Raw genomic sequence first — 22448 nt, forward strand, 5'->3', positions numbered from 1 at the left:
CCCAGAGGCCCAGAGGCTAGACCTGGCTGGGATACTCTGTGGTGTTAAGTGGGATGCTGGGACAGGGCATGGAGCCTACCATGGTGGGCCTTTCCCCTGGACCTCCAGGTCCTAATAACAGATCCAATCACTCAACCCATCACGAAGCACGACCACAACTAGAGGGACGGGCTGAGAAGGTCTGTCCCCAGCTATACACACATTGGTAGGACGTTTTAATGGCACTCGACTAGAGATAAGGGTGAGAATGAGGTGAACGAGCTGAGCAGGGAGATGGTGCTGGCCTCAAAGAGGGGTCGCGGGAAGAAGTGATGTGGACAGCCAGCCAGCGCAGGGCCCCTCACTGAAGGAGCCTGAGCAGGGGAGAAGCAGCCTCTTGGGAGGAGTCTGGTTTCACAGTACTGGCCACATGCTAAGTCCCTGTCCCCGTGACAAGCCGTGTGATGCTGGAAAGCCACCGCTCTTCTGTGGTCATGGTAAGCCGAGAGGGTGGGACTGAAGTGTCTTTGTGGTCCCTCCTGCCCAGCGCCAGCCTTTACAAAGTGGAGAAATCCCTGCTTGGGCAGACTGTTCGCAGGAAGAAGGGTCATGATTGAGTGGTGGGAAGTCCCCACAGGACGACGGTCTTGGACTTCCCTCTCGGGCTGACAGACATTTGCTGCCAGTGCTGCCTTAGAGCAGTCCTTCCTCTGGGAGGAGGCCAGGGAGGCACAGCAGGCCACCCAGGGCCCTGCCACAGGATAGCAACTGCCACCAGATGGGGCTGGGGCTGGCCAGCAAGGCCACTACCCAATGCCTCTTGTTCGTACTGTCTCAGGTCTGCAGCTTTGCTGACCTGACCTAGCACCTGGCAGATTCTCTAAGGGTGGGCAGAAGCCCCACTGCTGTAAGGACAGGCCTGGCACCGAGCAACACTGTAGACTGGCTCTAGCCTGTCCTCTCACCCAGAGAGATAGGCAAATGGTGCAGCAAGGGCTGTGATCAGACCAGGTCACACCCAGCTAAGGGGTCAGGCTAGCCAACTCTAAACCCAGGTGTGTCTGCTACACACAAGGGCCCATCTACATAGCAGACCATGACTCTACGTGGACAGGCAGGGGTCCTGTGAACGCAGGCCTCCTCTTGCTCATCACATGCTCTGGGGTGGCAGCTCCCCTGGCGTCCTCTCAGTCTCTGCCTTTCACCTGCTTCCTCACACTCCTGGAAGTGGACCCCACTGCGGGAGATGCCAGCCTTGGTCTCAGGGTACCAGATGCTCGCCGTCCACGGCCTCGCAGTGATCGCTGCCAGCCACCAGCAGGGGAACAGAGCTGAGAGGGGGCGGCTCTGTTCCTCCAAGCTGAGTGTTCCAGGCAGTGAGTTCTTTCTACAGCAGCTGACGCCTCTTGGACTCATTTCCACACGAAATGCTTGATTTTTCACCCCTCCTGCGCTCATTAAAAAAACAAAACAAAAAAAACCCTCCAAAACCCACTGCCAATGAGTCGATTTTGACTCATCGCTGGGGGTAAACTATTCCAAGATGCCTCTCTTTTCTGGGAGATTATGTCTGGTCCACTGGTAACCCCATCATTTAGCTAACCATTCCTCCTGCACACAAGGAATGAAACATCTGCCACAGACCTGCCACTTGGAGGCCTACTCCGGAGAGGCTGGCGGGACAAATTGGGGCCCACTTTGGAAACAGAACAAGACTAGTACTGAGAGGAGCGAGGAGGGGGTATGAGGAGTTCAGGACCGGCCTGGGGCTCACGACGAGTGACAGTGAGAGCCAAAGTCAATTGGGTTAAGCCTCTACTGGCTCTCCTCTGACCACTGAGCAGGGGTGGCAATCGGCTGGTCATCAGAGAGTGCGTCATAAAGAACAAGGACGATGGACTCAAAAGGAAGCTCAGTGCCTCCACGCTGGCTCTGACGCCCGGAGACCCATCGGGAGCGCAGGCCTCCGGTGGGATCCCAGACAGGGACTCTAACTGGGAGGGGACTGGGAGCAGAGTGGCTGGTGGATTCAAGCAACCTACTACTCCGCCAGGCTCCTTGAATGTAGTACTTAAAATGTAACACCTTCTCATTTGTTCTCCCGTGGGACCCATTTCAAATATGTTCTAGTTTTTATTATTTCTTGGTTGTCTTTTCAATTAAGGTTTTTCTGTTTTATTATTTAAAAATATATATATAAATTTTTTAAATTAAAAATATATATATGTATAATTTTTTTTTTTTGCTTTTTGTTTTACTTTGTTGCTTCGGGGGATTTTTTTTTGCTTTAGATGAAATCCAGAACAGGTAAATCTAGAGAGGCAGTAACCAGACTAATAGTTGCTTGGAGTTATAGCAGGGGAGAAATGAGTAACAAGAAAGAAGACAATCTTCTAAGATTGCATAACCCTTTTTATTATGTTTAAACTACTGGACTGGATGAGCTATGAATTATATGCTAATCAAACTGTGAACAGTCGAAAGGCCTGGGACTTGAGTGTCCCTTATGAGAGGGGGCGCCTGAGGAAATTGGGCCAACGCCCTGTGAAACAGTGCCGTTCCTGGGGGGCGTGGGGCGCGCGCCCAGGGCAGAGGAGGCCACTCCACTGTGAGCGGCAGGGAGCAGCAGGCAGACTGAGATTCAAAGCGCGCTGGCACCCGGCCCAGTCATGGAAGTCGGCCTTCCCACTGGATGGGGGGGTCAGCTGACAGGGCAGAGTGCCAAAACCTATTTGAAATGGATCCATAGCTCCAGGTCTTTTTAGTTTCTCTGACCAGAAGCTTATTAGATTTCTGGAAGAAGCCGAGCAAGTCCAAATGAGGGCCAGGGGAATTTAGGTGGATGGGCTCTCACTGTGTGGTTGCTGGACACAGGTACCCAGACGGCACCCAGCGGAAAACCGGGGGCACTAACCATACACACGGTCGGACCGTCTTCAGTGAAAATGCCACACACCGACCCAGAGCTGCTTAAATACAGGTTTATTGCAAACCAACACGGAGAACGAGCGCGCGACTTGGCAGGCTGAGACCCCTCTCCTGGGCTCCCGGGCCCTGCTCTCCTCGACGCCTCAGCAGATGAGGTGAGTGGCCACGCCGCTGCTACCCTGTCTGGAAAGAGAAAACAAGCAGGATGCGCAGGGCCCCGCAGCAAGGCCACGCGGGGGAATCGAGGAAGGGAGCGCCCCACAGAGAGCGGCTCTGCACCCAGAGAGCGTGCTGTGTCGGGGTGAGGGCAGGCCACTCTGTGGGGTGTGTGTGTGTGTGTGTGTGTGTGTGTGTGTGTGTGTGTGTGTGTGTGTGCAGTGCGGGGCGCCTGCCCTGGGCTGCGCAGCAGGAAGGACACTCCGAGATGCATTCAGCACCTCCATCCACCACCAGCTCCCCTCCCCAGCTCCTCAGTTGTTTTGCTAACGCTGAGTTGGAAACGGGAAAAAATGCCACCCCAGAAAACAGAGCCTGGGCAAACTGAGGACAAGCTAGCAAAGAAGCAAATATTCTCCCAGACTCCACACTAGCCACCTGCTCCACCTCGTCCGCCATTCCTGGAGGACCCTGCAAGGTTGTGTGGCCGAACTGAGCTACAGAGAAGAGAGGAACCACAATGACAAAAGCACGCAAAAGCACACCTAATGACACAGGGAAGCCAGCATGGGACAAATGTGCAAACCCAGGAGCCTGCCACGCCTGGGAAGGGCTGGCAAAGGCCTCCCTGGACCCCAGGACACGCAGCCTGCCCCCTTGTAGGTCATAAGTCCACCGGCATTTGCTCCAAAATCCCAGACTTGGTGACTGGTCTGAGACCGCAGGACTCTCACATAAAATTAGGGCAGACGAACGCGCCCTGGGCTCATGCTGTGCCAACAGGACGGTGTCCCTGGACTCACGGACGATCTCCTGGCTGTTTTCCTGCCATAGCTGCCTAGGAACTTGGCTGCCAGTGACCCGCTCGGCCAGAATCGGCCAGAAAAGACTACACCAAGCGCCCAACGGCGGAAGCTGCCATGACTCCCGCCTGCTGGAGGGCCCGTTCAAGGTGCACGAAGTGGCCCCGAGGCTGCCGCAGCCCTCGCCCAGCAACAGCTCCAAGTCCTCGTGGAGGTGTCACTTTCTCCGTGCCTATGTCCCTGGTGTGCAGCTGCCCTAGGTGTGAACAGGTGGGGCCTGTGTGCGACAGAGCCCCACCGCTAACAGGACAGGTGGCAGGCAGACTCTCGACCCGTGTTCTCGGGGTCACTAAGGGTGCTGAGGAGCCCTGCTGAAGGGCCAGTCACCCCATAGCTGAAGCCTCCTCTCTTCACGCTTAGCTAGAGCCGCCGAGTCAGTCCAATGGAGGGTCACACGTCAAGGGGAGGGGGAGGGCGCCACTTCGGCCTGGGGATGTTGATGGCACAGAGGCATGAGCTGGCAGACGGGAATGGGGCTCTCAATCCCCATGGCTCCACCGCAAACGAGGTGGGCATTCTCCTTCCAGCAGTCCGCAGCCTGTCTGGGCTGCAAGGGGTGGGTGGCTGGGCTTCTGGGGCAAATGCTGCGGCCCTTCAAGGAACCGCCAGCTTGCCTCCTTCATTGGCGGTGGGCTTCCCAGGAGCCTTGACTTATGCAGAGGGCGTGATGGGCCCAAATCAGGCACTAGCGTGAGTCACATCCAAGTGCCCAAAGATGTGGTCTGAGGGGCAAAGTTGAGTGTCCTTGAACAACGTGCAGAGGTGATGCTGGTCTCACGTGGGGCTTGTGGGGTGGGGGTGGACAGGACATTGACCAAAGAGACACCATTTTGTGCAGCGACCCCAGACTTCCTGCTGACATCTAGAACTGGAGAAGAAAGACGGCCACAGATGGAGATGCCAGAATCCCAGGGTGGCAGTGCCTCGATGGCACTGAGCCAGGGCAGTGAGCATGGCCAAAGGAGAAGCAGACCACACAGAAACATGCCCACCCAAGGTCAAGAGTCAGGGCACTCCCAGGCCACTGCCATAATCACCTGTGTACATTCTTACAGGCTCCCCCATTCAACTGGTGCCCAGACAGTACATCTGCATGGACACTACCCCACCAAGAGAAGCAAGCCACAGAGTGCCCAGACAGCAGCAGCAAACACTGGGGGGTGGGAGGGCAGTGGGAGCAGACTGGCAGGCTGCCCGCACACAGAGGCCCTCGGCAGCAAGGCGAGGCTGCGGGAGACAGGCTGCCCTTCGAGCCTCCTCGGAGTCACACGAGGAAGGGTAAGGTGCAGGGAGGGCCTAGTTTTGCCTTCAAAGAAAGGATGAGCCTGGGAGCAGGAGGAGAGAAGATGAAGGTCCCTAACATGCAAGGTTGCCACGAGGGAAGCTGAGGGGCCGAGACGCGGCCGTGCGGCTTCCGCTTTCCACGTGCTGGAGGGCCTCCGGTCCTCTGGTCACTAAAACTGCACCGCCCCAGGGGAGATGTTGAACATGGCAGGGTCGAATCTCTGGCCTCGGAAGGGGGAGCCTTCAGCATCCCATCCCTTCTTCAGCATCTCATGGACTTTCTACAAACAGAAAAAAGAAAGAAATTAAACATGACCACAAGGCAGTGCACACTCCCTTCCCAGAACAGAACTCCAACTGGCAGGCACAGGTCATTTCTGTCTCCTCTACCTGACTCTCCTAGGAGCCCGGGGAAGGACACACTAGCGTAGGAAGCCTGCAGGGGCAGATAAACAGCCAGGAAGACCTGCACTCCTATGGTCAAGCCATGACCAGCGGGGGCACTGGCTTCTCCTCCCAACACAGACCCTGACGCTCACCTTCACCTTCCTGCCAGAGCAAAGCGCCGGCTGTGTCTAAGCGCTCGGTTCCTGTCCTTTTCTACCAGCCATCTGTCCAGCATCCACACGGGCGTGTGGCCCAAGTTTCCTGAGGGATGTCCCAGAGAGGAAGATCCTTGGGCAGAGCTGCCCTGAGAAAGTGGGAGAAGTTAAGTGCATGGTTCTAAGAAGCTTCCCTAGGGGGGTTAGGGCAGCCAGGTGCCCAGTGCAGGGCCAGTGAGCACAGGGCAAGCACCCTGGCTCAGCAGCCTTCCCCACCTGTCCTTTGGCCTTGGCATACAGCTGGTTCTCCTCCTGGCCCTTGTAGGCTAGACAGCTGCAGATGGCCACACAGTGGGAAGAACCAAATCGCCACCCGCTCCGACCAGCAGGGCTGACACACCATCCAGTGGACCACCAGAGCACAACAGGGGCCTGACTTTTGGGCCCACCACTGGCCAGCACAGTGCCACCCTCCTCTGCAGATCAGCATGGTGGTCTTGGCCAGCACAAACATTCCTTTCAGGGCACTGGAAGGCTGGGATGACCTCTCCCTGCTCACTATGAGGAAGGAGTGCAAGCTAACTGCTGGGCAGGTCTGGGATTATCCTGCGCACTGGGCAGTGCTCCCTGGAGCAGAAAGACTGAAGCAAGACTGCGCCTGGTGCCAGGCCAGTGTGGTAGAAAGTTTCGGTGCTAACAATGCTGTTGGCTCTTAAAACCGAAGCCTTTTCTAGACACCAGATACACGCGACTTCTTCCCGAACAGCCAGCTTCAGACAAGCTGGCGCTCTCTTTTCTGTATCAGCCCTAACTGATACAGCAACGAGCACATCGGAGAATGCTTGAATAGGCACCACAGACTGGTGGACATTCCTCTCAAGTGCGTCCAGGTAATCCGCACCAGGGACTTGGGGAGAGGAGATTTCAAGTAGCTTTACAAACAAGGGAGATCAGAGGCTGTGAGGCCTGTGGTGTGCAGCAATTCCCAGGAACTGCCCAGGCGCAAGCCGCTGACCGGGTATCCTCGCCACATAAATCCTCCTGCCAGGGAGCGCACACATCCCCGCATTCTGTTGGCACTGGCATGACCAGGCTGAGGTGAAGAGGCGGCAAGAAGCTCATCTTGGTGCAGCCCTCGGCCCGACCTACCCTCTGCACATAGTGAACAGATTACTGGGCAGTCTGTCTGGAGTCTGGGCAGCTGCCTTACCTGGGTCTTATCCTCCCAGAGAGGAGACCAGAGACCATGCCGGACCACCCTAGCCCCTGTGCTGGGAGGGGAAGGCTGGCCACATGTGGAAGAGTGAGTCTGGTGTCTGCCCACTGCAGACAAATACATCACCATCCTTTGTAGCCTAAGCCACACGATCATCCTAGAAGTTCTCTCTTTTTGTACCTGTGGTTACCATCTCCTGGTCTCTTTGCTCAACACTCCTCATCTGGCCTCCCACAGTGCTGGAAAACTAAGGTCTCTCTCCGTCCTCTCTCCGGGGAAGCTTTCCTCGTGCAGTGCCCTCTAATCGTGCCTCCACAGCAATGACGCCAACTCCGAAATGAGGTCTCTGACCCTAACATCCCCCACCCTAACATCCCCCACCCTAACATCTCACACCCTGACCCTAACATCCCCCACCCTACATCTCACACCCTGACCCTAACATCCCCCACCCTAACATCCCCCACCCTACATCTCACACCCTGACCCTAACATCCCCCAGCCTTTCATAAGCTAATTAGGTGCCTGAAATGTTTCACTCTGTACAGTTACATAATCTCTTGTCAACTTGCAAAAGGGGTGGAGTCCAGCCTGTCAATCAGGCCAAGGCCAACAAGGTCTCCGTGTGGGCATGGCCCTCCCTGAAGATTCTGGGAACTCCAGTATTCCTCCCTGGAGGTGGAAAAATCTCTCTGTGAAACATTCCTGTTGACAAGCCACATGGAGCTATGCTGGTGGCAGCCAGAGCCTTGGAGCTGGAAGAGCCGAGTGGAGACCCACACCAGTGCTTAGATGCTTCCACCGCCACAGGATCCACAAGACTTTCCACCCCCTGGCCAGTGATCTTCCTGCACTCATTGCATGTGTTGCATGCATCTGTAGAGGAATTTACAAACTGGTATCAGATATATGAGCTAATATCCGACTTATGGATTTGATCTAGGCTGAGATGTTTTCTAAATATACACTCTTTTATATAAAGTTCTTTCTTATACACATGAGTGTCTCTGCATTTGTCTCTCTAGTCAATCCGGACAAACACAAACTCCAAAAGGGAGCCCTTCCTTACATGCTTTCCACCAGTCCCCTTTGGTTGAGGGTACTCTTCCAATAGCACTGCTTCCTCAGCAAGAAAGTCAGGTGCTGGCCCGTTTTTCTGTTCCCTCACCTATCTTGCTAGTAAGTCCTCTTGATTCCCCACCGCCCTCATGTCCTCCATCGTTGGCGCAGCCACTGCCGCAGCACAGAGCTAACAAGCCTCTTCCAGGTCTGCTTTCCACCGCGGACCTGCATGAGCCATGTGCTGCTGCTGAGACCTGAGGCTCTGCCCGAAGCCGGTCACAGCCAAGGCTACCTGCACTCGCTGGCCTAGTCATGCTGCCCTCTCCGACAGCCCTAGACTACCATCGACTGCTCTTCTCTTCGCTAGCAGATATCTGGAGGTGTGGAGGAGCATGAGAGTGTACGCATAAGTGAACCAGCATAAGGGCCTTGCTCCCTTACTCCCGAAGCGCAGTGGCAGACAGATGCTCTGCTTTCCCGTCTCGAAACTCCAAACTACAGGAGTATGGTGCCTCGATGGTGCCTCACCCCGAACTTTCTGTAATCAGCTCCTCTCTGCTGAAGGGCCTGCCCCTTGTTTCTGACGCTGGCAGGCTGCCCACCGACACGGGGGTTCTGCTAGAACACCTGGAGAACTCCCTGAACCTGGCCAGGCCAGGCCTTGAGAGGCCCACTCTCTGAGAGGCCACGAGGGAGCTGTGCACCAGAGAAAAGCTGCTGTGGCAGCTCTACCCAAGCACCTTGAGTTCTTCTCTGGGGACACCACACCAGGAAGCAGCAGGCACCGAACAGGCTCTGGCCAGGAACCAGCACCACAAGGAGCCCAGGTGCTGGAGTCCGCTCAACCTTCCCTGACCCCAAGACGGAGAACCAGGGCTCCTGGGTGCTATCAGCTCCATGCCACTGCTGTCTTTCCTCATGGGACACACGGAGGTGGGGGGGGGCAGTTAGTTCCCAGGGGCAGTAAGTCCCACAGAACATGCTCTCCTCCCACTCAAAAGAAATCAAATTAGGAAGAAACATTGAATTTTTGATTTTGGAAAAGATGTTACTGCACAGTCACAATGAAAAACTTCAAAATGTAAGTGAGAACAGCGTGGCCACTTCAAACTAAAAATACTTTAAAATACATAGTATCTGAAGCATTAGAGAGTAATTTGAAATTTTGGTAAATTTAGAAAGCTTCAAATTTACACCACTCATGGGAGCCAAGGCCAAAAGCACTGTGCTAGCTGAGACTTAATTTGCAAGGCAAATGAGATTTCCTAGGACTTGGGACGTGGGGAGGTGGCGGCACTGGTACTCACAAGCGCCCTCCTCCTGGGCATGCCCCCAATGACAGCAGTCACTAATAAGCAATGACATCTGCTGGGTCCTGTGGCGAGACTTTCCCCTGGCACACACCTCAGCTTCAGGGCTCACAGAAGTCCCGGGAGGACCACACAGGGTGGGCTGGGGGCTGCAACCAGGGGCCGGAGCACACTGGCCAGTCTAGGAGCACCTGGCTCACATGTGGCAGAGGTGAGCTCAGACTGGGTGCTGCGTCCCTGTCCCTTTCTCCAGCCTCTCCCATGGAGCTCTGGTTTGCTGCCGCTGCAGGCAGGCACACCCCTCAAGTTGAGCACGCAGACGAGCACTTGCAGAATAAACAGTGGTCTTTCCAGCGTTCTTGCTGGCTCTTCTGAATGTCCTCCTTCGTGGTTCTGGCTTCCAAGAGCAGCCAAACGTCAGTGTGTAGGCCAGCTGGGGCACCCGTTCACTTATCTGCTGCACACTGGCTCCGCTTGAGGCCCTAGGAAGCCTGGGAGCAAATCTGCACCCTATCCTCTCCAGAGCAAGACACAACCAGAGACCCGACTGCAGTCCATGGTTCTGGGACCCCATACTGCGACAGTCTGCTTTCGAAGAGGCCACGTGTGCAGAAGAACGCAAGCTGCACACCAAGATGAGCAGAGACGGCCACGAAGCGCCCACTCACGTGTGTATGTACATGTCTTACACCGTGTGTCTGCGCCCACAGAGGAGCACTCCTGTGTGCGACACATCGTCTCCCTTCCCTTGAGGTTGGGCTTTGCCCGAGGTTGGCAGTAAGTCTTGGAGCAACCTTATGGAGGGTCAGAACAATCCCTGGAAGCGGCTTCAGTTTGCCTGGAATGAATGGATTGACTTGCACCCAGGCTGAGACGAGGTCACCCTCCGCGTGGGACACGCAGCTATCTCTGGGCTTGGAAACAAACTACTTCTGAAGCTTAGTGGGTTGTCTAAAGAGGTGGCAGGGCTAAAGAAATGCAATTTCAGGGCACACAGTACAAACCACACTGATACAGACACGAGAAGCGCTCCCACGACTGACGGGTCTAACAAGGACCACAGTAAACAAAGACTGGCAGAATGGGGGGAAATTATTAACTAGAACTTTCACATCCCACACAAGAAAACAACAACAACCAACAGACACACCCACGGGCCTGATGGTGACACATAGATAAACAACAGACTGGCCCCCAAAACAATGATTACCACCCGTAAGTACTGCGCTCCTTTAAAAAGTCATTTATGAGGCCCCAAGTCAACACTCAGCTTGAAACAAAGCTGCGAACGAACGCAGGAGGCAGGGAATGCAGAAGATTGGAAGAGAACAATGAGAATATCCACACACTGTGAAAATGTAACCAATGTCGTGAATCGCAATCTCCACGGCTGTGCAGACCTGCACTGAACGCACAATAAAACGTTAAACTAATAAATGGATGGGGAAGGAGGTCCTTACAGCCCTTCCTCCGTGGTGTAAAAGACTGGGGCACCTGTCGGAGTTCCCATCCTACCTGGACCGTCTTAGAACCAGGAAAAGCACTTGTGATGCTGCCCTTCCTGCTGTGCACACAGTGTGCTGTCTGTGAGGCGCTACAAAGCTTGCCCTACTGCCAATGCTGCTCCTCTGCGCAAACAGATCACCTGTGGGCGGTTGCACCAGTGGGGAGTTCTCATCCCAGTGTCTGGAGGCTACTTGGGATCTGGAGATAGCCCTTCAGGCCCCACTTGTGTCTGAGCACAGGCCTCCAGCAGCGCCTAAGAATGAAGAAGTGGCAGGGTGGGCACCCTTCTGTCTCCGTAGCGCCCCGAGAGTCACGCAGCGACAATCAAAGCCTGACAGACAGACTCTTGGGAGCAGGTAGGAATAAAGCGGCTGGAGTGCCAGCCCCATGGAGGCGGTGCTGTGCCTGCCTCACTTCATGGTGGGAGGCAGGCCCATGGAGGAGGGGAGACACATGAGGGTCGAGAGTGTAAAGGAGAGGTGACAATGAGCAGAAAACCCCAGGATCAAGAAGAGGAGGCAGAAGGCTGTGTGTGTGTGTGTGTGTGTGTGTGTGTGTGTGTGTGTGTGTGGTGTATGGGGGTGGGGGACGGCTGGGGCAGTAGGAAACAGAGGAAGGGGTGGGCACAGGGAAGGGTGGCAGGGCTGGCATCTCAGCAAAGCACAGGCCATATTTCGCTCCAAGGTGTGTCCTGAACTGTGACGGCATGCAACCTGGACTTGGGCTTCCACCTTCTGGGACGAATGCTTTGGGACGATGGACAGCCTGTACACCAAGCAGGTATAGGCTCTTAATTTATAGCTTTAATTTTTCCTCCTTTTAAAGCCAAAGTACTCAATCACAGGGAGCTTGAGAGGCTCGGAGGCAAAAACAACCAGTTTTTTAAAAAGTGCATTTCTTGAATTGAGAAGGACATGCTTTCCGTGTTCTAGCGAAGAGCCATTCTAGCCTCGCTCGCATCTCCTAACTCAAATATACAAAGGCCTCACCGACTCATTAACAGAGTTCAGAATATCACAGTTAAACCACACCACAATGTTAACTGGTAGGATTTCTCTCCAACAGCTGCGGGGCCACGTGCTCCTTAGACCAGCTCAGTGTTTGGAAAATCGCCCTCAGCACATCTGGACAGATGCCAGAGGAGGCAGCTCCCTCTGCACTCCATTCACTTCACGCCACGGAGAACTGCATTTTGGAAAGGCTGCTTTTCAAGCCCTCTAAGAGACCCATGAGCATTGATGTAAAAACTGCCCATACTCTTCCGCACACAGGGAGTCTTTCCCCCAGAGACCAACTTTGGACTATATCTTAGTCACTTCTGTAGGCCCAGCACTGCACTTGGGGACAGACAATGCCATGTCCCATCGCTTCTCTGTAAGCCTGTCTCTTCCTCTCGACAAAGGGGTGACACCTGCTCTCCATAAGGTGTCGGAGAGGACAACGAGGAAATGTCCGTGGGCTCTCATCAGGACAGCCACAGACAAAAGCAGCTCAGCCGGACAGTGATGCCTACTCAGCCGGACCAGCATGCCTACTCTCTGCAAGAGGCAGAGAGGCAACCTCCTAGAGCCTAGGTCCTAGGCACTTGGTCACTACGACATTAGTCACTGAAACCTTTACAGGATGGAGATGAGGCAGAAAGGACCTCTTAGCTTCCCAGAGAGTCACGCGAGACTGAGCCTTGCCTTTCCAGGTCCTGTGGGTCAGGTGAACGAATGGGAGGAGCATGCGTTCACAGAGACACTGGCTGACTAGGTGATGGCAGAAGTCTGGAATCATTTAAGGGCTCAAATCTCACCCCCGTGGCTCACTAGCAGAGCGACCGTGAACATGAGGGGACCTCCGCTTCTCTGTTAAAACAACAGCAAACATTCTTTTCTCAAGGTGTCGTAAGGAGTCGGTGAGAGCGCCCATGGACGGGTTCCTTGGACACCTGACTAGTTTGTAGGAATTGCTTAATATGCCTGCATCATGTCAGAGGCGGTGGCCTGACGGGGCAGGGGAAGGAACGGCAGCCTTCCAGCCCATGAGGTCCTGGCAGGCACACGGTGCAGACTTGTGGATCGATGGCCTAAACAGAACAAAGGAAAGAAGGAGTTGGCCACCAGGTAAGCTGTGTGTGAGCAGGTGAGTGCAGCTTACAGCTACCCCTACCGAACAGCAGACTTCCCAGGGATGAGACGCTGGCCCAGTAACCCAAATACAACACAAGGCAAGCGCTTCAAAAACAAACCGCAAAAGATAGGAACCTGTGGGTTCTGTGTTCACAACACATGGAACAAAAACTTGAAGACTGGCCTAAACCCACCAGGGGTCTGAATGCAGACTCACAAGCCATGCGTTTCTCACTGTCATCCGATCGTTGAATCGACAGCCCTATTGCTTACGTGGGACACTAGATCTGAGAGCAATGTGAGGAGAGAAATAAAACATGTCTATTCTAATTTTCCACTCCTTTTCCGAGTGCATGCCTTCTTCCACTGAAGACCCCCCCCGCCCCCCCCCACCCCACCCCCCCCGCCGCCCAACACTGCGGTTCCGGCAGGTATGAGTGAGTGCCTGCGCCCCGTCCACTGGCCTTTGGAAATGCACATGGAGGCTCTGCTGACTTCTCATGAGCAGGAGCGTTACTGATCATGAGGACAGGCTAGAGGCCACAGCTGGCCCAGAGGGCTGCTGGTGGGGCTCTTTTCTGCCGGGCTTCAGGTGGTGGCAGGAAGGTCAGTGGGCGCACGCTCTTGTCATTGTGTGACTAGATAGGCCATGGCTGCCTAAGTCAAGGGCATAGGCTCCCACCTGCAGCATACTGCCAGAAGAAAGGGCAGAGAGGCCGCCCCTGAGCCTGCGAGGTGAGGAGACCATGCCAATTTGTTCAGTAATCAGCTCTGGAGCACAGGGTCTAACCCTAAGTACATCCCTCCTCCAAGAGCTCCACTCGAGACTGCAGTGCCTTCATGGCCTGGTACCCCGCCACCCGGCCTCTCCTGTTCTCTCCCCAGGGCGAGGCTGCCTGTGTTATCTGCCTGGCAGGCCTCGGTGAGCACCCGGCTCTCCAGGACAAAGGCGGAAGCTCCTACCAGCTCGTGGCTCTGTGGCTTTCCCTGCAGCTTCTGGTGGTAGTCGAAGGTCAGTCTGTCTAGGACAGCGTGCTCCTCCTCATCCACGGTGGCCATGGAACGCTCCTTGTTGATCTTGTCGATGTCGATGGGCTCCTCGCCCTCCAGGATGGCACTCCACCAGTATTCTCCCACCTTGCTCAGGTTCACCTACGGCCAGAGAGGACAGAATGCAGTCTGAGTCCTACGAAAAGACAGCAGCAATGGTTGGGAAGCCTCCGGGAGGGACCAGTCCATGAGGGAAGCTGTTGGTCAGCATGTAAGGGGCTGGCAAATAGCTGGTTGAGCAGCAGATACCTAGAAGCATCGAGGCTGAGCGTCCACACAGAACAAGCTCTGCCAGTCCAGGGAGGGAGGGCTGAGCCTTCAAGAGGCTGCTCTGCCATGCCAACAAACGTGTGGCCGTGCAAACGCACTGCAAGGAGGAACTCTGAGGCTGGACAGCACCGACATCAAGCATGCAGGAAGGGGCTCAAGACCCGCGGCTCTCTCTTGTGACAGGCAATGTAACAGAGACTTATTGCTACAGAGGATGGGAGCCACCAGCTGTGGACGTCATCACCCATCCACTGCCACTGCCCACACCGAACCCACCTGTTCATCCAGGCGCAGGTGCTCTCGAAAACCATTCCTGAACAAGGAAGTAAGTTTTCCAAAAGCCTCTTGCCACTCCCTCTGAGTCAAGGTCAGAATCTGGACACGAGCCGACACATCCCTCATCTGCTAGGCACCTGGTCCACAGGCAGCCACAGAAATCCTATCCCCAAATATGGGCTTCATAGCCTGTCTTACCTAGACATGCCCTGTCTTGCTGCCTAGTTCTTATCGACCACCAACGTATCCCAAGTCATCTCTTCCGTGCTTCTAACAGTAGGGTTCAGTTGAGGCTTTCTGAGACCTGATCTAAGAGATGGACCTACCAGATCAAGGGCTTATTCTGAAACACAAAAGACTCTCCTGCCATTAACCTCACACTTTAGACTGGATCTTCCTGGGGCCAAATTGGCTGGATGCCCTGGCCTCACTCCTGGCTTGCTGGCCTGCCCAGGCCCAGGCTTTCCACTCATGGATCTTGGGTACTACCAAAAGCCACAATGCAAGACTAGGCCCAGCCTCTCCTACCCCATTTCTGCCCAAACCTCTCAGGTCCCTCTGCCAGTGGCTGCATTCAAACTAGTTTCCTGGTTAAGGGAAACACCACCCACCTGATTCCTGGGCCTCAAAGGTCCCTCCATGGCTACAGCTGCAGCTCCCTAGAGGGAGTTCTCTTGCACTGTCTTTTCTGATGGGGACAAAACAGCCACGTGTGGTATAGAGGGGAGGGTGTGTATGTGCCAAACAGAAACAAGGAACGAACAAGAAGAGAAGCTCCCCGTCGGAGATCCCACAGCTACGGGAGGGCATGAATGGTCAGCTGGGTAAAATCTGCCAGGTTAAATTTCAGGAGCCCCAGTCACACGGGCCATATGTGCCCCTGAGGAAGAACACTAAAGACTTGGCCCTGCTGTCCCCTTGTGTTCTCTGGTAACATTTATATTCACCCCAAAGTGGGCACAGGCTTTGAAACAATGCTGCCAGGGAGACTCCTTCCACCCTCCACCAGCCCTGAACTCTCGCTGCTACTTCAGAAAAAGGGACGCATGTCCTTTAGATTCTCTTTGGGGCCAAAACAGGATGAAAACCCAACGACCATACTAAGTCCTTGAGAAATGATTCCAACTCGTTAAGAGGGATGGGAATGAGGACGTCCGTGAGGTCAGATCACAAGAGAAACATATTCAGAAGTGGGAAAAGCAAGACAAAGAATTGCAACCGAGCCAGTCGTATCAGTACCAGCATATCACCAAAGCAAACATCCCTTGAGTTCTGGTCTGGGTGGACACAAAAAGAAGAGGGCGAGTCGGCCAGTTCTTCAGATCTCTTACCCTTCCAGGAGTGCCAGCCCCGTCAGGCAGAGCCAAGGAAGAGAGTTCTACGCCGCCACTGCTGCAGGCTAAGGCAAATGTTTCCACTTCCAGCCACTGCGGAGCTGCCTGTGCTGGCCACTGTGGCTGGCTAGAGGCTCTTCTTCTTAGGCTTGCACCTCGTCACAGCCCATTAACAGCCCAGAGTTTTCTGGTCCCGATTAGGGCACACAAGCCAGGCCGGGGGCACGGTGGGACATGACAGCGGTGATGGGCTTCCCTCCATGAGTGCTCTTGTGCTCAGAGACCACGCCCACATGTGTGGCGCACACATCTCTAAAATCTGGAAGGCATGGCCTTCATTTTCTGAAGGTTTGTCCTCAGCAGACGCTACTGTAACCACGGTAAACACCCTGCTCACGGGCCTCCCAGTTAGGTTTCTCACCTAGCACCTTTGCAATTGCAGTAAGTAGGCTGCCGGTGAGCGGGCTACTCCCAGCCAGGGGCTCTGCCAGTCTCTGCAGAGCAGCAGACGTTCTGAAAATGGCAAGGAAGGCTCTACAAAGTTTTAATAAATATCTACTTAGGCCCCTTCAAGTATCTTCTACTATTCTTGTAGTAGGGGTGAGGCTAACAGTAAAAAAGAGCTGTATTAACACTACACAAAACAAAACAAAATCCACTACTATTGAGTTTTGATTTATAGCAGTCCTATATAGGACCTGTGAGACTTAATTTTTTATGGAAGCAGAAAGCTTCATCTTTCTTCCTCAGAGAAGCTGGTAGGTTTGAACTGCTGACTTAGAGGCTAATACCTCAATGCTAACCACAGCATGACCAGGACTCCTTAAACTAACAACAGCACTAACTCATGTCAACAGTAAGGCTCTTCTAAATCCAACCCAAGGCATCCCCCCTCGCTGCCGCCCTCCTTTGGAGATGTCTCCTTTCTTGCGGTTCTGTGCACTGAACTCCAGGAGTCAGGTTGGAGCCCCTTGCACTTTCCCAAACTCAGCTCACTGAGTCTCACTTCCTGGTGGTGTTTCCCTCGCATCGCTCCATGCCTCAATAGTCTCCTAACTGAGAGGTTTCTTCCTATCTCCAATTCTACAAACTGCCTTAATTTGCGGCTGTTACTGCTACATTTGTAGATTTAACTATTATTTTCCTGAAATAATAACAACACTGGGTGGGCTGACTGCCTGCCTGTGTGAGTGTATATGTAACATATAATGTAACAAGTCATAAAGTATTATCCCTGAACCATTTAAGAATAAGTTGAATGCATCTTGGCTCTTAACCTCTAATATCCTGGTGAGTATCTACTAAGAGTAAAAAAGTCCTTTTATATTAGGTCACACCAGAACAATACTTTAGCCTATGATTTTATCTACCCTTCGTAGCCCAGGCTTGTCACAGGCCCCAATCATGACCTTATCTCGGTTTCCCTCTCATCTGGGATCCAGCACTGCACAGTTGCTGTCATGTCTCCTGGAATCTGGAGCATTTCCAGAGTCTTGGTCTTTTTGTGGGGGTTGCCTCGGGATTCCTCTTGGTTGCCAGCATGGCACGTCCTCTCGGTGTGCCTCTCCCAGGGTCTCAATACCTAGATACATATGATGTACACCAGCCTCTCACTGGTTCGTTTTGATCACCTGGTTCAGTAGGATATTGTCTGATTTCTCCTCTGTATTCTTACTGTTTTATCCCCCTATAACTTATAAGAATCCATGAAAAGACACTTTGAGACCATGTCATTTCTCCACATAAAAATGTCTATTTAAGTTTAGCACCACTCGAGACTCTTGCCTGATCAAAAATTTAAATGAAGGATGGAAAATTAGGATTTTCTATTCCAAGACTCCCTCTATATTTGAGTTTCTATCAAAACCAAGAGCCTGCCTTTACCCCACTAGTTAATATACTTTTCTCATTATGATCAACATGACTCCTGGATTCCCCTTGGTTCAATCACTTACAGTTCATTACCATCCTTAAGTTTGGTACTCAAATTATCGAAGTATAATCAGAAGATGTCCCTTAAAACTGCTGTCTAGGATCCAGGGACATGTCCTCATCACTTATTTAGGTTCTTCCTTACTTTCTGGCTGAGTTAGTTTGTGGTGCCAACCTGGCTGATAAACACGTGGGGTTAAACTGAAGGGCGGAGGGGTGAATGGCTCGGTGAGCCTCACCTTTCCAGTTCTCGGGTCTCTTCTTTGTGATGGGCGCACCAGGGTGCAGCTGCCTTAGCAGTCCCCTGCTTCAGCTGGCAAGGCTCACTTCCTGCAAGACATCCCCAAGGAGTAGTAACATGGACCTACCCCGATGCAGCCCTGGGTGCTGGAGCAGCCGTGTGGAGACCCCTGCCAGCGCTGAGATGCTTACACATTCATTGACTCGGCTTTCCTCCTGCAGTCAGCAACATTACATCTGTTTTGTGAGATGAAGGAGGACTTTGTGGATTGGTGTTGGGTTAATGGGTTTATGTTGGATTTGTGGGCTTGGGCAGCACTGGGTTGGGATGTTTTCTTGATGCCTCCTTACCCTGTATATAAAACTCTCTCTTATACATGACTTTCTGTGGATGTGTTTCTCTGAAGTACCCAGACTAACACACTGGCAGAGCCTTGGTGGCACTGCTAACCACAGGTCAGCAATTTGAAATCACCAGCTGCTCTGCAATAGAAAGATGAAGCATTCCACTCCTATAAAGGTTACAGTCTCGGAAACCTACAGGGCAGTTCTGCCCTGTTCTATGAGGGTCGCTGAGTTGGAATCAGCTTGGTGATAATGAGATTGGAGCGGTGGTATACTCTCTGGCATAACAAAATATTCTAGGGTCTTCTTTTACCTACCCTGCGTTAGGTGTACAATGAATTTCTCAGAAGAATGTGCAGAATGCTGGCGGCACAATTTCCCAAAATGTCCTCACAGAAACTTTAAACAATATGAATAAACTTATCTTAGCATCCCCCAATCTATGCCAGATGACTCACCAATATTTATATCCTTTTCCTTCCTTAGTAACAGAGCCTTATTTCTATTCAGGGAAGCAACGTGCCCAGCTAACGCCGATTTTACTTAGAGCTACTCTGTTGCTTACAGCTGAGCCATGTGATCAAGTGACAGTCACCAAATGGTACTTCTGGGAAGTTACCTTGAAAATCAGGATTTCTGAGTATGTTAGGTAGGTTATCTTGAAGTCAAGGGCAGATAGCGGCCACTTGCCTCTCTTCCCACTCCCCTTTTCCTCTATTCAGCTGCCATATAGGATGGGGTGAAAGGCTTGTGGCTGGAGTTACCATGCCAAAGATGGTAAAACAGAAGAACTCCAAAGTCCTGAAGGCACTGGTGAAGCTAGAACACCACCCTATGGCTGCTTGTCTCTGGACTCACTTTTCTGTGATAAAATAACTTGACAGTGCCCTTGGCTTCTGGCTGTGACAAGGTTTGTCTTCTCACCATAAGCAACTAGAGAGTAACTGTTCAGGCACTGGGCAACAGCAACAATGACTATGGTCCCTAAAGACAGGAAACAGGGCCCTCTGAGTGGTCTAATTTGGAAGCACTTTTTGTACCACGGAGTAGAGCAGAGCATGGAAAACCCCACTGAGATGGCATGGATGGGGCTTGGTGAGGCTAAGAGGATTGAAACTTGTGGGGCCAAGTACTAAACACAAGGGGGCTATACAGAGAAAGAGTCTAAGAAACCTACAAAGGGAATTCCCTTGACCCTGTGGTTCCATATTAAGTCACTCACGAGAGGGTTCAAAAGTTCATAGACACAAGGAGCTGATACCAAGGGCTCAGTAGAAAATAAATGTCTTTCAAATGGTTTCTAAAGGAATGTCTAGAAAAGAATGGTGGCAATATATGTACAAATATGCTTGATACAATTGATATATGGATTGTTATAGGAGTTGTAAGAGGCCCCAATAAAATGACCGTGAAAAAAAAGTTCATGTAAAAATGGAATTAAAAGGTCATGAATTTTTTCCATGTACTTTTAAAAGCTCCCTCATATATAGTGAGACAGGACAAAACTAGTCAAAGAATGACAAGGAAGTTACTATAAGCAGAATAATTCTAAGCGTTTACCCAGGGTTAGCAGATGTTCAAGTTCTGATAACATAGATTGGAAAGTCCTGCACCTAAAATATCCATGGAGACTCCAGAAAGGCTATTCTTTTTTTGTAGCAAGACAAGCTACAAAAGAAATAAAGGCTACTCTAGATCTATCCTAACAAAGCTTAAACGTGAACCTCAAGAAAGTAAAAGGAAATAAAGGAAAGAATTAGGAGGCAAAGGGCATTGATAGAGGTCTAAATACAGGCATGTACATATGTAAATATATTTATATAGGATGGTGGGGAAATTGATCTATGTACATGTGTTTATAGGTTTAGTATTAAGGTAGCAGATGGACATTGGGCCTCTATCAAGTACTCCCTCAATGCAAGAACACTTCATTATAATAATCCAGCATTCTGTGATGCTCACCTTCCTGACACGTTTGCGGAAGCGAATGTTGTGAAGAAAGCTGATGGTATATAATAAATATATATGCAGTCCAGACCTACGAAATTCATCAAATGCTCAAAAAAATGAAAAAAGAAATCACAGGCTCAACAATTACAGTAGGTAACTTTAATACACTGCTCTCTGAGAATGACTGATCACAGGGGAATAAAACTTAACAAGGACGCTACAGTTTTAAACAGTATAATTAGATGACTTGATCTGATAGATATTTACAGAGCTGTCCAACCAAATGCAAAAAAATCCACACTCTTTTCAAGCCCACATGGCACATACTAGAAGACAGACCACATGCTGGGACATAAGTGAAATCTATGTAAATTCAAGTACACTAAGATCATACAGACCACTCTCTCTGACCACTGCGCCATAGGGTAAATTTTAAAAAGGAAGATAAAGAAAACAAGGGCAAACAATTGGAAGATGAATAACTCTCTATTACAAAACGAGTGGGTACTGGCCCAGATCAGAGATGAAATTAGGAAATTTCTAGAAACCAACGAGAATGAGAATCCGATGTACTAAAATCATTGGGACACACCAAGGGCAGTTGTCCAAGGATGTGTGATAGCAATACATGCACACCTGAAAAAAGAAGAGAGACTTATGACTGATATGCTGACACAAAATTTACACCAATTAGTGAAGAGTCAACAGGACAATCCTAAAAATAGCAAATGAAAAGAAATAATAAAAAGCAGAGCTGAGATTCATGAGAGGGAAAACTGGAAAACTAATGTTGCTAAAAGTTGGTTCTCTGAAAAGATTAACAGAGTCCACAGACTTTGGTTAGGGCAAACCTAACTAAAAAAAGGAAGGAACAAATTTCAATAGCAAGGATGAGGGATCAAACGGGACATTACAATGGGTCCTAATGAAATCAAAAGGATAATTACACAGTACTACGAAGGCCTGTATTCCAAAGAATTCAACAACTTGGAAGACATGGACAAATACTTGGAAAAACAATCCCTCCCTAGACTATCCTCGATGGATGTCAAGAATCTCAACAGACCCATAGCAATAGAAGAAATAGACAAGGTTAAAAAGGGATTATCAACAAAAAAATCCCTGGGCCAGATGGCTTCACGGGAGAATTCTACCATGCATTCAGGGACGAAATGACACCAATTCTACGCATAATCATCCAGAACATAGAAAAAGATGGTAAACTCCTGAACTCTTTCTACGAAGCTAGTGTAAGTCTGATACCTAAAGTAGGCAAGGATCCCACAAGAATCAAGAACTGCAGACCAATATCCCTAATGAACATCAATGCAAAAATCCTTAACAAATACAGGCAACTGAATATAAAAGTATATAAAACAAATAATTCACCATGACCAAGTGGGATTCATACCAGGGACTCATACCAGGTAGGGGACAAAAATGAGGAGCTGATACCAAGGGCTCAAATAGAAAGAAAATGTTCTAAGAATGATGATGGCAACAAATGTACAAATGTGCTTGACATGATAGATGAATGGATGGATTGTGATAAGAGTTGTACAAGCCCCGAATAAAATGATTTATAATTTAAAAATCCCTCTGAAAAATAGGACCAGACAAGGATGACCCCTTGTCCACACTCCAATTTAATATCGTCCTGGAGGTCCTAGCTAACAGCATAAGGCAAAGAAAAGACATCAACGGTATTCGTTTGGGGAGGGAGGAGGTGAAATTATCGTTATTCACATATGATATGATTTTATTTTATGTAAAAATCCCAAAAGCTCCACAAGAGGAGTGCTGGAAGTGATAGAGGAATATGGCAATGTGGCAGGAAAGAAGATGAACAGACGGAAGTCCATTGGAGTGCTGTGTACATCGGACAAGACCATGGAAGAAGGGATCAAAAAGATAGTACCCTTGACAAGAGCAAGCTACAAGTGGAAATATCTAGGGATATAGCTGACTAAAAAACCCAAAAGATCTGTAGGAGGAAAACTACAGAACACTATTACAAGAAACCAAGAGTGACCTCAACAAATGGAAGGATATCCCAGGCTCAGGGACTGGCAGACTCACCAGAGCCAAGAT

At 51.2% G+C, this 22448-nt stretch overlaps 1 protein-coding gene across 1 annotated transcript in view; it reads right to left on the minus strand.

Annotated features, from left to right (window-relative positions):
• Nucleotides 1-2946: 2946 nt before the first annotated feature.
• NUDCD3 (NudC domain containing 3) overlaps nucleotides 2947-22448 on the minus strand; it is a 132346-nt gene continuing 112844 nt past the window's right edge. Inside the window, exons 5-6 of the mRNA XM_075558104.1 lie at nucleotides 13924-14112; nucleotides 2947-5491 (exon numbers count right to left, since the gene is read on the minus strand). Coding sequence (XP_075414219.1) covers nucleotides 5381-5491; nucleotides 13924-14112 — 300 coding nt within the window. The 3' untranslated portion in view covers nucleotides 2947-5380. The remainder of the gene's footprint in view (nucleotides 5492-13923; nucleotides 14113-22448) is intronic.

Source organism: Tenrec ecaudatus, chromosome 9 (assembly GCF_050624435.1).
Source record: "Tenrec ecaudatus isolate mTenEca1 chromosome 9, mTenEca1.hap1, whole genome shotgun sequence".
Classification (NCBI taxonomy): domain Eukaryota; kingdom Metazoa; phylum Chordata; class Mammalia; order Afrosoricida; family Tenrecidae; genus Tenrec; species Tenrec ecaudatus.